The 15997-nt window shown below is 44.0% G+C and overlaps 1 protein-coding gene across 1 annotated transcript in view; it reads left to right on the top strand.

Annotated features, from left to right (window-relative positions):
* The window catches only part of TMEM132D (transmembrane protein 132D), a 209190-nt gene that overhangs the window by 189747 nt on the left and 3446 nt on the right, over window positions 1-15997 (top strand). Inside the window, exons 6-8 of the mRNA XM_088532496.1 lie at window positions 11294-11499; window positions 12633-12906; window positions 14599-14790. Of these exons, the coding sequence (XP_088388622.1) occupies window positions 11294-11499; window positions 12633-12906; window positions 14599-14790 (672 nt within the window). The remainder of the gene's footprint in view (window positions 1-11293; window positions 11500-12632; window positions 12907-14598; window positions 14791-15997) is intronic.

Raw genomic sequence — 15997 nt, forward strand, 5'->3', positions numbered from 1 at the left:
TCCCAGCTCTGGCCTGGCGTACATGTACACACACACATGCACACATTCATCGATTTGCTGTCGTCGCTGCTGTTTTTCTCCCTCCCCATTAAAAAGAAACCAGCAGGCGCCAAGAGCTTGACATCTTCCTTAAATGAGTGCCAGGAGGGCATGCATGGAGCAGAGAGGGAAAGGGCAGGCAGCCCTTGCTGGTGCTCGTTTGCTAACGAGCACGTTGAGGACAGCTCTGCATGCAGGAGGGTGTTAGAAATGGGGACATGGGGCTGGGACCACCCCCTGCAGCTCACCAGTGTGCTGCCACTCACACCGTGGGGTCACCATGGTGGCCCAGCTGTGAATGGTTTGCAGCCACATGCCAGTTTTGGCATGAATAGCTATTTATCTTCAGATGTCCAAAAACATGCACGTGGGGAAAGACAAGGTGAAGTCGTCAGGACAGCTGAGGACAGGAATCCCCTTCCTGCATAGTATCCTAGCCCACAAGCCAAGTGTGGTGAAGGACATCATCTTCCATTCACATACAGGCTTTGCAGTTACTCTGACAGCAAATATAGTGTGGAAACCTCATTTTGGCCTTGCTGGTGCTGGCTTTTCTCCAGCACTCATGGGCTGCTGCTGTTGCTCTCTTGCTAGAGCACTGTCTTGTTTATGGGCTTCTGCTCCGGGATTTTTGGCTTTAAAAGGTCTAGGTCTGTCTGAGAAATTCTTCATGATTTGCCGTGGTGTTTTTTTTCCTCCAGTCCCTAGAAGATGGTGACCCACATTTCAGAACTTGGCGTGAGTGTATGAATTTTGCAATAGATTTTTTCCTTTGCCTTCAAAGTGGTAAAGTTGGGTGTCAGAATACTTGCCAGAAGAGAACTAGTTTTTGCCCATGCGAACACAACACCAGAAAGAGGGACAAATCTTTAAGATTGCTTGAAATCCTCCTATTACTAAGATGCAAATCTGTCCTTGTAGCTCTACCTTCTGAAGGCTGCCATTACTAAGCACATTTTTGTCTCTGTTTCCCGATGCTGGAGCAGCTGAAATGTGATGCACTTGCTCAGGATGGCATCGAAGTTGCACGAATATTTTAGCAGTGTTGGGTCGTTGTGCTATTAGTGCTGTCTCAGAGATGGCTCAACTTCAGGAGCTGCTGGCAGGTCTCTGCTTGTGGGGCACTGAAGTCTGAGAGCACTGATGAGTTCAAACTCTCTCCTCTCCTTTCATCTTGGCCTTCTCTTCTCCTGGCAGGATCTTTTCATTCACTTCTCCTGTGTGGCTTTCGTTGCCTTTAAGTCGAGGGAGGTCTGGTTTCATACTCGGCTTAGGTCAGATCCGCTCGGTGGTGTCCCTAATTAAAATGTATATATCCCCCACTGCCCTTTAGAAGGAAATTAAAAGAGCAGGCCTCTTCTGGTTGGAGGGCAGAAGTGCAGGGCCTGTAGGATAAGATCAAAGCTCAGACTTGCTTTGACTCTGGTAAGTTTTGGGTGAGATCCTTGGGCAGGAATATTGTATCTTTAATGCTCCCAGCGCTCAGGTTGCCTTATGAAGTAGAAAGCACCATTGTCCTCCTTTAACAGCTGGAAATGGCAATCGTAAAGCCTGAGTCCTTGAGTATCTAAATCCTGTTTCTTGTGGGAGAAGTAGAGATGTGGTGAGATGCGGTGTGTCTGCACTGTACTACAGCATGAGAGGCAGAGCCTACTTTGCGCTATGGAAGAAACTGTAGAGCTGGGGTGGCAGCACCGCTTCATTCTTGGAGGAATAAGCCCCTCAAAAGAGCTAATTTGCTTGGGTGCTGCTCCATGCAAAGATAGCTACTGCTTTCAGTGCCCAAGTGACTTATCCACCTGGGAAAATTCCATGGTTTTCACAGCCTGTCCGCTCAGGACTCCTTGCAGGCACATGGCTGGGAAGGCCCAGCACAAGGGAAAGCTGTAAGGGGTCTTCCCACTTCCACTGACCTGTCCCCGCTCTTGCCTTCCCTCTCATGGGGCTCTTCTCATCAAGGACATGGACCAAACTTCACAATCCATCTCTAAAAGTCAAAATGTCCTTTCTGAGGCCTCAGTAACCACCTGTTGCTGCAGCATGTGTTGTGTAATTAGAACTGACAATCCCTCTCCAGAGATTTCTTGGAAGCTGGAAAAATGAGAGTGTTGTCAAAAAAATCGTGGTGCTTCCAGTGTGTGTGGTGCAGTGATGGAGATGAAAGATGAGTGATTCCAAGGAGACAGAGAATATATCAGTCTAGGGCGTGTTTCTAACTAGTTCAGCAATCTTAAACCATCCATGAGGGTTTACATTTCTCTTATAGCCTTAAAGAAAATGTATTTTATACTGGCTTCTCTATTTCTTCCTCTTCACTCAACCAAACAAAGAGCAAGTTTTATGGCAGTCATGCTTGAAGCCACAATAGTGGTGGTAATTTCATTTGTATTAGTTGATGTGAAATATTTTTTTTAAATATTATTCATTTTTCAGTTTGTTAGTCATCTTCTAAACATGATGAAAGCCCTTTAAAAGAGGACCATATTGATTCCAACAGAATAAAAATAAACTTAATTGGAGGCAGTGTTGAATGATAATTCATACAGTAATCTTGGTGCTGAGTAATAGGTACAAATCGCAGAAATGAATTTGAGAATTTTGTAGGCGGGCAGGGAATTCAGGGATGCTGAGTGCTCCCATTGCAGGGCAGAACTGGTCAGGTAGGGTTTTCCCTTTTGGGGTTGTCTAAAAACTCCGTTTGCAGCAGCTGTCATCTTGGCTAATGTGTCGGGACCTGATCTGGGGACTTCCTGAATTAGGAGGGAGATGTGAAATCAGTGAGTGAAATCCTGCACCGTGCTCAGCGCTGGGCACTCGCCGCCCGCGCAGCCGGAGGAGCCGCATCCGCGGCGCCGCGTGTCCTACGTGCTTCGCTCCCATCCCACCCACGCCACCGAAGCCACTGGCTGCGGCAGCGACTGGGGTTTGCTCATCGAGTGGAGTTCTCCTGTGCAATTTATCAGAAATGTCCGGGAAGGATAGATGAGAAATGACTGGGAGTGTGGCTCAGGGTAATGAGGAGAAAAACAGGAGTTCTTTAGAATGATGGACTTGTTAGCATAATTGTAATATATGTGATGGCAGTGCCAAAAAAAAGAAAACTCAGTATAGCCAATGAATATACTATAATGTGCACATAGAGGTTCAGAGAATCCAAACCTTATCGCCACCCATCTGAGCAGGGGTGTTGCCCAAAGGCAAGAAAAAAAAAAAAAACAAGTTATCACACTGCTAAGTGGCCTGGGGGTCTGATCTCCTCTGTGATAACCAAGTGCTGCTGCAATATGTTAATGAAACACTTTGGGGAGGAGGAGGTGTTTGGACTCCAGGGTTAACAAAGGGGAATGATCTCCACATTGCAGAGCCCCCACATTGCATGGATCCCCAGGGAATGATGCAACTGGAACATCTAGTCAGAGCAAGGAGAGAAGGTTCAGAGATGTCTCCATTCAAGAGCTCAACCAAGAGCTCTAGCATGTCCACAAGGGACACTTCCCCAGTTTGGAAATGCTCAGGAATCAGTTGGTGCCACAGTCCAGCTGTGCTACTATAACATCTCCAGCTTAGAAGGCAAGGTTTGGTCTCCCTGGGGAAAAGCCAACTTGCTCTAGAAAGCTGGGGGAATTTGGAAGGCTGTACCCTCCATGGGTACCATAGATGAGAAACATGTTTGTTAAAGGAAATATTTTCTAATAAAGAGCTTTTGCTTTTGTGTAGATCAAGCAGTGTTCAAGTGGGGTATTTATTTTACTATTGATCTTCCAGTAATGTTTCTGTTGTTTTAGCAGGCAAGTGAGAATGACATATACTTTCTGAGGCCAATGGTCTGGCAGGGCATAAAACGCATACCTGGGAAATTCATCCTAATATAGATTTCATGCTTAATATAGTACAAAACATTGTAAAATCAATTAAGTGTTGTGGCAGCCAATACAGGTATTCTGCCTTGCTTCCCACAAGCAAGTTCCTTTCTCTAAGGGTAGTCCAAATATCGTGACATGCCCAGCTTTTACTTGAATGGAGTTTCACTGCTGTGCTCGTTGTGTTTTGATCTGTGGTCCCTGTTGATTCCAGCTTGTTGGAGAAGCTTTGACAAAACCTATTGTGTTGGAATTGGAAGTTCTGCAGAAATGCTGCTTAAAAATATGTTAATTTCCCTAGGGTTTAATCTCTGAAAGGAAGGGGAAAAAAATTAGAAAGGCAGAGTGGCAGGTTCCTGTTGTGTCAAAGAAACCTCTTGTTTTGACATTTCCAAAATGAAATGTTTTGATTTGTCACTTTAAAATAACATTTTGCTTGATGGTATGCTATTTTTACATAATTTTAAGCATTTGAAATTGAGATGAAACTGTGTTTTGTGACCCAAAAATTAAACCAAATGCAAGTATCTTGAAAGCCCTCCTGAAATAAAGCATTCCTTCTCCATGCAGCTCTCCTGCCAGTCCCAGGGAAAGGGAACCCGTGACAGTAGCAAGGTGCCACCATCATGGGGCTCCTGGGTGGCCTGAGCACAGTGGCTCGATGGGGACAAGAAGCCCTTCAGAGGCTGTAGGTGGCCCATAGGCATGGACTAAATCATGGGTGAGGACAGTGTGTAAGAGTGTCCACAGACAACTGTGTCATCTGCTCTTTTCTCATGATGTCCTGGAAAAATGCGTAGACTCTGTGCAAATCCACTGTATTAAGATGTATTTGCTTCCTCTTAGCAGTGGAAATGGCTGCAAAATTAACATTGAAGGAGAAAAATCTACTGAAATTATATGCTTCAGATCTTGATTTTAAAAAAGCAAAAGGTGATTCCTCCAGAGAGACTTTTGATGGGGGGGGTTTCAGTTAGTTGCACTGACACGCTGCAAACGGTGTGTCAGATTCCTAGCTCACAAAGGAAGAAGTATTAAGCTAAAATTGGATGTTTGCCCAGAATGGGGAGTCATTCTAAAATGTGCCATTACATATTTCACTCAGGTGTATTTTGCTGAGGATAATATATTGATGTTTGCCACAAAGCTATAGAGCAAAATAAAATTTTCATGGAAATTAATTGGCATTAGGGTTTTTCCAATCAATATCCCCTGCAATGTGCTTCAAGGGGATTAGTGCAAGTCAGAAAGTGAGCAGTGTGCCGTTTTTCCCCTGCATGGACTTCCACTTATATCTGTTCATTGCTGAAATAGCTCTGGAGCAGGGCCAGGTGGACTTGGAACATGATCCCATGGAATTGCATGGCAGGAAAGCAGCCCCAAAGCCCTCAGGACGGCGGGAATGTGCTTGTTTCTGGATACAGAACAGACACGGTGGTGGGTCTCTGTAGCTTTTGGAGTCCTGCTGTTACAGCAGGAAAACCAGCAGTGATAAGCAGAGGCACTTGAAGGTGTGGACCTTCAAAATCCAGAGCGCCCTTTAGTTCTTCCACACCTGCAGACTCCAGATGGGGCACTCAACACCTCTAACAGAGACACAATATCACCACATGGAGCAGGGAACCAGATATGGAAGCGATGACCCAAGTGGGAAAACAAAATGAACACAGCTGTAAATTTAGATATTTCTAAAGGGTACTTTCTGGTTTTGGCAAGCATTTGAAAACTTGCAAATATTTAAAGTTACAAAGACACTAGGCAGTGTAAACCCCGTAGTATGGGGTTAGCTGTTAAGGTGATGCTAGATTTAAAAACTGGCTGGAATCAATCACTAGGTTTCCAGCCAAGTTGTTCTTTCTTGCCCAACTTGGGACATAGAATGTGCAAGTCCCTGAGCAATTACTGAACAGGACAAGCATCGCTAACCCTGACATTGTAGGTGTTTGCCACTACTGTTTCTTCCTGGATGAGAAATCTTTCTCTCATCTGCAACACAGGAGATGCTTTAATTATTCCTCAGAAGTGGCTCTTCGGTGATTGCTCCCAGTTCCAGCAGCATCCACGGTGGCTAAGAGCTCTGCTCTTGCGGCTGGTGGTTTCGTATCCTCTGGATTCTCATAGAAACCCAACCTAGGACAAGTCTCTTCTCCACACAGCTACTCGAGGGTGCATCTGCCCCCCATGCTGCAGCTCCATTATCATCATTTGTCCCCATCCTGCATAATTTCAGGTTGGAGCCACTTATCACAGTAACGAATCTCACCCCACACTGCGGGTTAAAGGCAGGTGATTAGAGGTGACTCCACCTCCCCCGAGTCATTTAGAAGTGACTTATAGAGCTAATAATGGTCTCATCCTTTTGTACCTTGGTACACAGCTTGTGTTCTGGAGTCTTTTATAGCTCAAACGAGCAGTTTTTGCTTATTTATTTCCCTCCTCATTCATTTTTAATGGTTATAAGAGACTCCCCCATTCTTCTCCTGGCAGCAGTGATTTAGGCAGGATTCATTAACATAACTTACGTTACTAAATATCGCCATTTATGCTGGTAGACCAAGGAGAGGGTGTGCAGAGCTAAATCAGCAGAGATGCTCTAAGGCTGCCAGGCAGCAGGGCTCTGCTTGGAGCCTGCATTGCGGAGCGTGTCTGCACGGAGAGGGATCTTACGGAACCGCAGACTGGGGACAGAGCCCCAGAGTGTTCCCAAAATACAGATTCTTGTGCCACAAAATCAGAGATTTGCTTTCCTAAATAACCACCTTTGAAATGTTTAAACCAGAAGCTTTGAATCTGCTCTAGGTACATCTTATTTCCAAAGGCTTAATAGCTGCAACTTTATATGAGCTCCAGCAGAATTACGATAGCAGAAAAGCAATTTCCTGTAAAGATTTTACCGTTCTCCCCTGGGAATTTAATAATGATATAGTGTGGGTTGTGGGGTAAACAGTGAGGTCCAGCTGTTTCTGAGGACTAAGCAAGATGTTGATAGAGGTACTAACATATCTGGGAATTGTGATGCCCATTAGATTTTTGGCATCTATTGGCCCAACTTAGCACAGGGTATGTGGCATTAAGAGAAGAGTTAGCAACTCATTGTGGCACACACCAAGTTAGCTTGGTGTTTTCTTCCTCAGGTAGCCTAGCAAGCTGTGAAATAAAAAAGGGAAATTAACACATTCTGATTTCTCCTGCTTGTCATAAAACCAGAAGAGTCCTTGAATTAGGAGGGAGTTGCAAGGGGAGTTTGGGCAGGTGAGTTTTGGGATGCCTGTTGCACAGTATCTGCATTATCTACAGTGTGGGCTTTATGGTAGGGAGCAGCACTGACTTGGCTGTGTTCCCACCTCAGCCTATGGGGCCAGGGGGTTGAATCCACGCAGTGCTGAGCACATTTGAAATACTCAGCGCGTTTTGCAGCACTGGTGACCGAACTCACCACCTGGCTCTCCAGAAGCGCCGTGTTTAGGATGCACACTGCACACTTAACAAATCCCATAGCCAATTCTGCACCACGCTGGCAATGAGGGAGCTCTCACCTCTGCCACGCTGCAATGTGGCTTGGGTGAAGCTTTCCTAGCTGTTCACTGCTGTAAGGAAAAGAGGTGGAGCCACAGGACCCTAAATGCAACCCAAAGCACTTCTATATCCTACCAAGCTCATGCCTAAAAAAGCCATTCAAGTCTCAGTTGCCTCCAGAGATGGAAGTTCCTTGCGTTGAGAGAGCTTCTGGAGCATCTTGGACTAAGTACAGCCTCCCTTAATTAATGGAAGGCAGCTCAGTGTTGCTGTGTGAGAAGCTGCGGTGATACAAAGCCCGGGAAGGCTTTAGCAAGGGAGCAGAGCACCAGAAAGATTTAATGGCATTATAATGTCCTCATGTCACAGTGCCACTACACGGCAAGATGTATTCCAGAAGTATGCCGGCAGCAAAAGGAAATGTATTCTGATGCTCTCAAACCCTTTTTGCCTTTGCTGGAAAGAAAAAAAAAAAAAAAAAAAAAAAAAAACAGGATTGCCATCCCTGAGAGATCAAAACTCAAAGACGAGGGAGAGGGAAAAGGAGATACAAGTGGAAGTCCTGCGATTTTGAAAAAAAAAACAGATTGTTTTTTCTGCATATCCCCACCAGGCTCCAATTCCTTTGCAGTTCTTCTTGATTTCTATAACGTGGTTAGCATCTTGGGGAAATCTGTCTGATTTGGGACAAAGCTCCGCTAACCTCATAGGCCCCGCAGCCTTGGTGACTGTTTGGGGGCAGCCGGTTCCTTCAGCCCAGCCACCAGCTCTGCTCCCTTGGGCGCCTCTTTGCTTCCCATGGGCCTTCCTTCTGTGAAGGCTCAGCTGAGGCTCATCACAAAATTCTTTCTCATTTCAAAGTACACACAAGCGACACATTTCCAAGAAACAGCTTAGAAAATTCAGCCTCCAAAGAGGCAGAGAAGCTGCTGCTTTTTCTTTCTCTACAGTTTTTGCTCTTTCTCTGGTGCCCCAAGATGAATGGTTCGGATGTGTCCGCAGTAACAGCGGTTGGTCTGATCGGCCTTTCTATTGATGACCTGTTTCTGAATGTGCTGGCCTGATTTATGAAAATCTCCTGTATTTTGCACCGTGTTTTGATGTTTCTCTGTTAGGAGTGCATGCAAACTGCAGCAGAACAGTGCTGCTTATTCATTCAAAATGTGAAGGGCTGGCTGGGAACGGAGTGATCTCATCGTTACCGCTGCCCTGGCTTGCAGAAAGGGAAACGGGAGGGAACGGCTATCCCAAACTCACTCATTTCTTCCCTGACCTGACTGTCAGTTTGTTTTGCAAATCATAATCTCGAAAGCACAAGGTCATGATAATTCTTTAATCATTGATGTAGGAGGTTTTTAAGGATGGATTTTTTTTGTTTTCCAACTCTCTGCAATCGCCCCTGATAAATTTGGAATTTAAGTTTGTTTGCCTGCCAACTTTTGTTTTTCTGGCTATTGCTTGAGCATTAATGAATCTAAAATCTATGAGCCTGATTCTCTGCTCTAATAAGAGCAGACATTAATAAATGTCCTTCCAAAGCCTTGCTGCATGGTGCAGGGCTCTGTGGGGAGCAGGACCCTGGCGCTGGGCAAACAGAAATCCCCCAGCTGAGATTTCTGTGCTGCAAGGCTCCAAGCCTTGACTTGGGTCCAAGAAGGCCCTTGGGCCATCCGTGTCCCAGGGAGAATGTTTTCCTTGGAACCTCACACTCTGCTCTGCCACCTCACAGGTGAGACCCGGCACTTTGAGACCCTGCCAGGTTTTTCCTCCTCATCTCAGGGAAAAGAGAAAGGTGGAAAGCAGTAGGCAGAGCTTGTTAGCACATAGGAGGGCTGTCTGGTTTCAGAACAGCACTTAAAATACAAAAAGGTAACAGGGGCAAGTGCAGTGCCAGCAAGGAATAACGCTCTTTGCTCCCAGGAGCAAGGCAAGACGAGGCAGGAGAAGGAGCAGCTGTATCGGGCACTGGCTGAGGGGCTCCTGACTTCCAGTCTCATCACCCTCAGCTCGGGCCAGTTTGGATCATCATTACGATGAAGTAGATGTTACATTAGTGACATGGGCTCCAGACAGAGCCGGGACTCCTCTGCGTTTGGACACTTGATGGGTGTCCCTTTCCTGGAGTTATGTTCTCCCACGTTTTGAGCCTTCTTGACAGCATCATCTGGGTTTTTCTGGCTATTCGGCACAATGAGGTTGTATCCTGATAGGAGCTGTTAACAGCTAGCATGAGACTATTGCTAAAAGCATAGTTCTGCCTGTAAATAAACTCATTATTTTCCTGCTGAAACCACTAGCAACTCTAAGAATTTGACCTTAAAACAACATAACACTACTTGCAAGAGAGGCAGTGCAAGAGTAATGATAACCTTTCAGAGTTTGTGGTGCATTACCTAGGCTCAGACAAGCAAGGATGCAAATGGATTTGCTATGGAACAGTCTGCAAGGGGGTTTGTTGTTGTTTAAGGATAATAATATTAGGAATGCAAATTATCCCACAAAAGCTGGTGATATTTAAATACGATTTAAATTCATTTAGCATTTAAACAGAACAGTAGAAAATGGCATTAAATTCAGATGAGGATGAGACTGTGCATTCTGGAGTCAGAAATATTAAATATATCTGCTGGATGGAATAGGTCTGACTGGTAATGGATTGCAAGAAGAGTTCAGGGTTTTAATAGATCATTCCTTCAGCTCATCAGCACGGTAAAGTGGTAGTTAATAAATTATTTGACATGTACATTTACTCATATATTTTAACTAGCTGTAATGAACAGGGCCTGTCAGCTCACCTAGATGCTTGCAATTGCTGCTAAATCGCTTGAGTAAGATTTAGTAACTCCCACAAATATTGATGTCCAGAGCTTCAGGTAATAAATAGAGGGACACAGGGGCTAACTTGAGTAGAACATTGTGTAAGACTCTTGCCAGGGTTGCAGCAGAGATGAGTGGGTACCACTGGGCCTTAGTGAGTGCTTCCCCTGTGATTAGTTTTGGTAGGATCGCCGCTTGCCTGGCACCTGTAACAGGACCCCTGCTGAACCCATTCTGATGAATCAATGGCATTGAAAGTATTGACCTGACATACTTTTTAAATACAGAGAAGTAGCAGCAGAGCTCCAGTCTAAGATCATCCACCCAGTCCTGACGATTCCTCTATTTACTGAGGAAGAAATCCCAGTTTTGCTCTCTTGACTGCAGTGAAGTCCACAGAAGGTTTGAGGAATTGCTTTGCTGAGGACTGGGGCAAAGCTGCTTCTTCCAGGAGAAAACAATATGAAAAGTCCAGAGACTGTCTAATGTTTTCACAGAAGCAAAGTCCTAATGAAGTGATCGCAAACTTGACTTCATATCTTCTCTGAAAGGGTGTCTCCTACAAACCCTGCAGTAGAGAAATTGGCTCTCTTATCAAATTATATACATAGGCAGTTATCTACCTCTTCTTTCCCCCATATCAGCTCTGTTCCTTGGGCTGTACACAAAGTAGAGAAGGAAGATAGTAGAGTCTGGCTGAGCTCAGGGGAGAGGAATCCTGTCCCAAAGCTGGGGCTGGGTGATTAGAACCAGCCGTCCTAGAGCAAGAAAGGGAATTACAGACGGGGAGGGAAGACATTTATCTTTGATTATGCTGGCAACTTGATTATACTGGCAACATTTACAGCAGGAAAAGCCTACCTTTTAAAATGATGCTAAATGATTCAGGCTATCAGGGGTGCATCAGGCACTTTTCTTGTTATTCTTAGTTGTCCTTTGAACCTGAGGCTAGTTTAAACCTAAATCCTCTCCTTCCCTCTTGCTTTCCCAGTATGTGGTGACCTTCCTAATTTTGCAAAGAGACTCATTAATTTCTTTTTTCTTTCTCCTTTGTTTTTCAGGTTTCTGACAGATGCGACTATGTCTTTGTCAACGGGAAGGAAATGAAAGGCAAAGTGAATGCCATAGTTAATTTTACTTACCAGCATCTGAGTGCCCCTTTAGAAATGACAGTCTGGGTACCTCGTCTCCCACTGCAGATAGAGGTCTCTGACACAGAACTAAATCAGATCAAGGGGTGGAGAGTCCCCATCATCTCTAATAAAAGGTACGTTTCATTAAAGAATGCTCATTCTGGGTTGTGCACTTGCCAAAGATCTGTCAGGGCCAGTGGATCTTAACACACTCATTTGGCCTTAATGTAATTCCAGTGTAAATTTGAAGGTCACCAGACATTTATTCAATAGGCTGCTGCACTGGACTTATAAAGGAAATGGAAACCACAGATTGCATGATCCCACATTGGAAATCAATTTCCTTTTATAGTACTTAGTTGAAAAGGGTCCATTGGTCAAGTTAGGCAGGGTCAACCTTGAGGGTGGCAGAAGACACTGGCAAGGAGAATCTCCAGCAAGGCTGGCAGGGCTCTGACCTAATTCATGGTCCTCTCAGTTAATTTACTCATTATTAAAGGTCATCACTGGTACATATTTATTCCATATTTTTAGTACTGTAGGGTGCAGTGACCCTGGTCAGAGTGTCCCAGAATCAGGGCATTGCCACATTAGGGCTTTAAAGATGCTACCTGCACACACAGGTGCATGCAAAGGAGAGGCACAGGACAGATGTAGACAGATTTACACTCTTTGTATTTGTTGGCAACATTATTTAAAAAAAACAGAACAAATGGATAAAGTAGACTCCTTCTATTCCAACCTGCCTATGAACATATCATTTATTACCAGGTCTTGGTTAGTATGCTGGCAAAATATGGGTATTTCAATGAATGTCTCTGAATGCCATACAGAAAGGGATGTGTATGCAGATGCAGACAGTGGAGATTTCCATGGCAACTCTGATATGTATATGCAAGTGGCTCATGTGGATTTGGTTAACGGCAAATATCCAGAAAGAGAAAAGGATGAAGGTCCTGGAAGTAAGGACTTAACACAGAAAAATCGTCAGAGATCTGGAAAGGACAATGAGGCAGAGAAGGTAGAAAGCCAGTTGGGGATGTTAACTATGAAGCTATTTTGGAAAGCCAGGCAGCCTGAAGACCTCAGTTTTTAAAAAGGGAACCTGATCGATTTCAAAAATGTTCTGAAAGGAGCAGCTTCAGGGTTGGGACACAACTTTGCAGAGCAGTGGATGGGCAGTCTAGCCCTTGATCCACCAGCCAGGCTGCAGAGCTCTCTCAGCCTACAGTATCTCATAATATTCTGCCCTCTGGTTTCCTACCAGACCAGCCAGAGACAGCGATGACGAAGAGGAGGACGAACGGAAGGGAAGAGGCTGTGCCCTCCAGTACCAACACGCCATAGTGCGGGTCCTCACGCAGTTCGTAGCTGAAGCCCCAGAGCCTGGTGGCCAGCTGAGCTATTTGCTGGGTCCTGACTGGCAGATTGACATCACCGACCTGGTGAGTGACTTCATGCAGGTGGAGGAGCCACGGATCGCCAAGCTGCAGGACGGACAGGTGTTGGTTGGACAGGAGCTTGGGATGACGACAATTCAGGTAGGGAAAAGGAACAACTCACTCTCATTTCCCCCTTAATTCCCTCCTTGGGAGTTTTACAGATCAAGTACAGCAGCTTCTTCCATCCGCAATGGAAATCACAGCCATAAATTTAGGAATGGAGCAGAGCTTCAGCATGGATTGGAGCATGCAGGAGTTATGAGTTTTTCTCCCTATCTTGTACCCTGAAGTATGTAGATTACAGTTTTAATAAATTTAACCCAACCTGTGTAATTAGAGAGGCTTTTTCTAATTGTATTTATCTAGGGTAATTTTAGAAACTGGAGCAGTATAGGGGCTAGCACAAGAAATGCAATTAGTGAAATAGCTTGGTCTTGTCAAAGTCTATGTTGACAGAGCAGAGTGTTACAGTCAATATTAACTAGTGCTTGCTGAGGAACTGTGTTGGGAATATGAGCCTCATAGGATCAAAACCCTGCTAGTCTTGCAAGTTCAAGGGTCGTGTTACAAAACACAAACATTAGGGCACAGTTCAGACTATTCACAAAAGAAAAATAGTCATTGGCATTTGAAGGCTGATGTTAAAAACTGACTGTCTAACAAGAGCGAGGGTGTTTTCTCTAGGGGTATCAGTATCCCCATCTAAAGCACCTTGCCTAAACCTGTGTATCGTGGCTATGGCAGTTTTTCAAATATATTTCTTACTGATATGCAAATATTGGCCTAGAGTCTAATGGAGTCCCAGGGAAAAAAAAAAAAAAGATTTACTGAGTGATACTAAAAGTGGAAAATATGTTAACAAGCACTGGGACAGGAAAATATATCAAGTTATGAAGTTCTCCAAGCTTGTTCTTGGTCCCAAACTGTCAAACAAAAAAAAAAAAACAACTCCCCCTTGTTAATAACACAGGTTGTCAGGTCTGGAGAAATGGGATTTCAAGATTCTGAATTTCTGCAAAATCCGTAAAAGATTTTATAAATGACTTTCCATAGCTCTGTGGCTTGTAATGCTCCCACTAATGCACATAAAAATCTGAGTGAATGTGAAAAGAAAATTCCAAGGGAAAGAAGCCAAGAGAAAGGTATATTTTAAAGAATACCTCTTGTAAACTGCTTCAAAAATGTTCCATGCCCCATATGCATCATTAAATTCTACTTCCTTGTAAATGAACGTCTTCGGAGGTCATGTATCAGTGCACTGACCCCCATGTGTTGTTTTTTTTTAATCCAAAGCAAGCTTTCTTTGTCATTTTTGTGTACATTATCATGAGCAATTTCTCTTGAAAACCATCAGGCTTTCTTTCTGCGGGATAGGAATGAATGCCATTATTTCTATGGATTGTATATAAATCTGCAGTTTACGTGATATATATATATATATACACACTACCTAAGAATATGATCATGAGAAAAATATAATGTTCCAGTACAATTACATATACAAATAATTCATACGTCTGAGACAGATGTGCTTAGCTTATCACAGATGTGAATAGCATAGCTGATTAGAACTGCATTGGTAAAAGATGCTGTAAGCACCATAGTGATGCAGAAGATTATAAAATGAGACTAGCCATTTACTGGTCATATTTTAATAGTGTCTAGAGATCTGCTAGGAGTAATTTCTGCCCATTAACAACAATTGCCACTTACATGCATTACAGTAGGTTCACGTAGCCATTTTGGACTAGAGCAAAAGGCCTGTTGCTGACTTTGATTTTTTCTTTTCAGATATTGTCCCCCCTTTCAGATGCTATCTTGGCTGAGAAGACAGTGACAGTTCTGGATGAGAAGGTGACAATAACTGACCTGGGAGTGCAGCTGGTAACTGGATTGTCGCTTTCTCTGCAGCTCAGTCCGGGAAGCAATAAGGCCATCTTTGCTACAGCAGTAGCACAAGAGCTGCTCCAGGCTCCGAAACAGGTAATGTTGACCAGATGTGTCCTGTATTCCAGTGTTCTGATTCACTATGCAGCCTCCAAACTGGTGAGATGAGCCAGACTGTAGATAATAGTGTGGTAATAAAACATTTGCTTTATAGGCACTTGTGTCCGAAGGCCACCAGGTGCCCTAATAAAAAGCAAAGATCTCATAAAAATGGCAACGCATGTATACAACTGAGTCCACGAGTCAACAAATTAACTTGGCTCATCTCTCCTGACTGCATCCTGTAAATAAGATGAAGTTCTACACACAGCTCAATGATATGTCATAAATAAGGAACAGAACACACATACACACACTTTTGTCCCAACCAGCACCTACCAGACCGGAGGAATTATTGTTAACTCTGTTGCTATGATCAGCCTCCCACCACAGGCAACCAAATCAAACCTTTATGTCCATCTTTACATGAGAAGGTTGTTTTGCACAGTGCCCAACTCTCCTTCACTTATTTACTTTCTGTAAGCATTTTAAAAGTTGGGAAACATCCCATGCATTCTGATTCATAACCAAAATATGAATCAGAATCATTGACTCATTTCATGATTCACGATTTCATAAATCAGGAGTTTTTTATCTGTTACTCCTAGCTCCTTTCACAGGGATCACTTTCACAGAAGAATCCGACCCAAATCCATCAGTCAGGAACTTACATCAAGGATGTCCTGGGTGCTTAATGCTTATGCATGTTCTGATCTTTAAAGGTAAATGAGAAGGGCACAGATATTTGAAATCTGGCCAACTGTTGAGATACTTTAATTCATCATAGGGTCTTATCCTCAGGATGAGGGATGAGAAATAATGCAGAACTGCTGTTTTTATAGGGTGATAAAGATCAGACTGCCATAGTCTTCCAAGAGTTAAGAAACAAATACCGCACAGCTAGAAGTAAAGCCATTGAGCTAATACATTGCCGACATGGGGAGTTAAACAAACTACTTTGAAATCAGCCCAAAAGCTCAGTTTGATGGCATTTAGTCCTAGCATGCTGCCCAGCTATGACATTTCAGTCTCCAGAAGCAGAGTCTGTATGAATCCCTCCCTGGATGCTGGGGTACAACTGAGTCCCCATCCAATCTGAATTAAACCAGCAAGGAAAATGCGCATCCTCCACTCTTTATGGATTGTTTCAGCTTTGATCCGCATCGGATTCCTTCCATTGCTTAGCACACAGTTTTCAGACCAC

This window comes from Tinamus guttatus, unplaced genomic scaffold (genome assembly GCF_059628265.1).
Source record: "Tinamus guttatus ecotype Peru unplaced genomic scaffold, ASM5962826v1 Tinamus_guttatus_pri_ptg000459l, whole genome shotgun sequence".
Lineage (NCBI taxonomy): Eukaryota > Metazoa > Chordata > Aves > Tinamiformes > Tinamidae > Tinamus > Tinamus guttatus.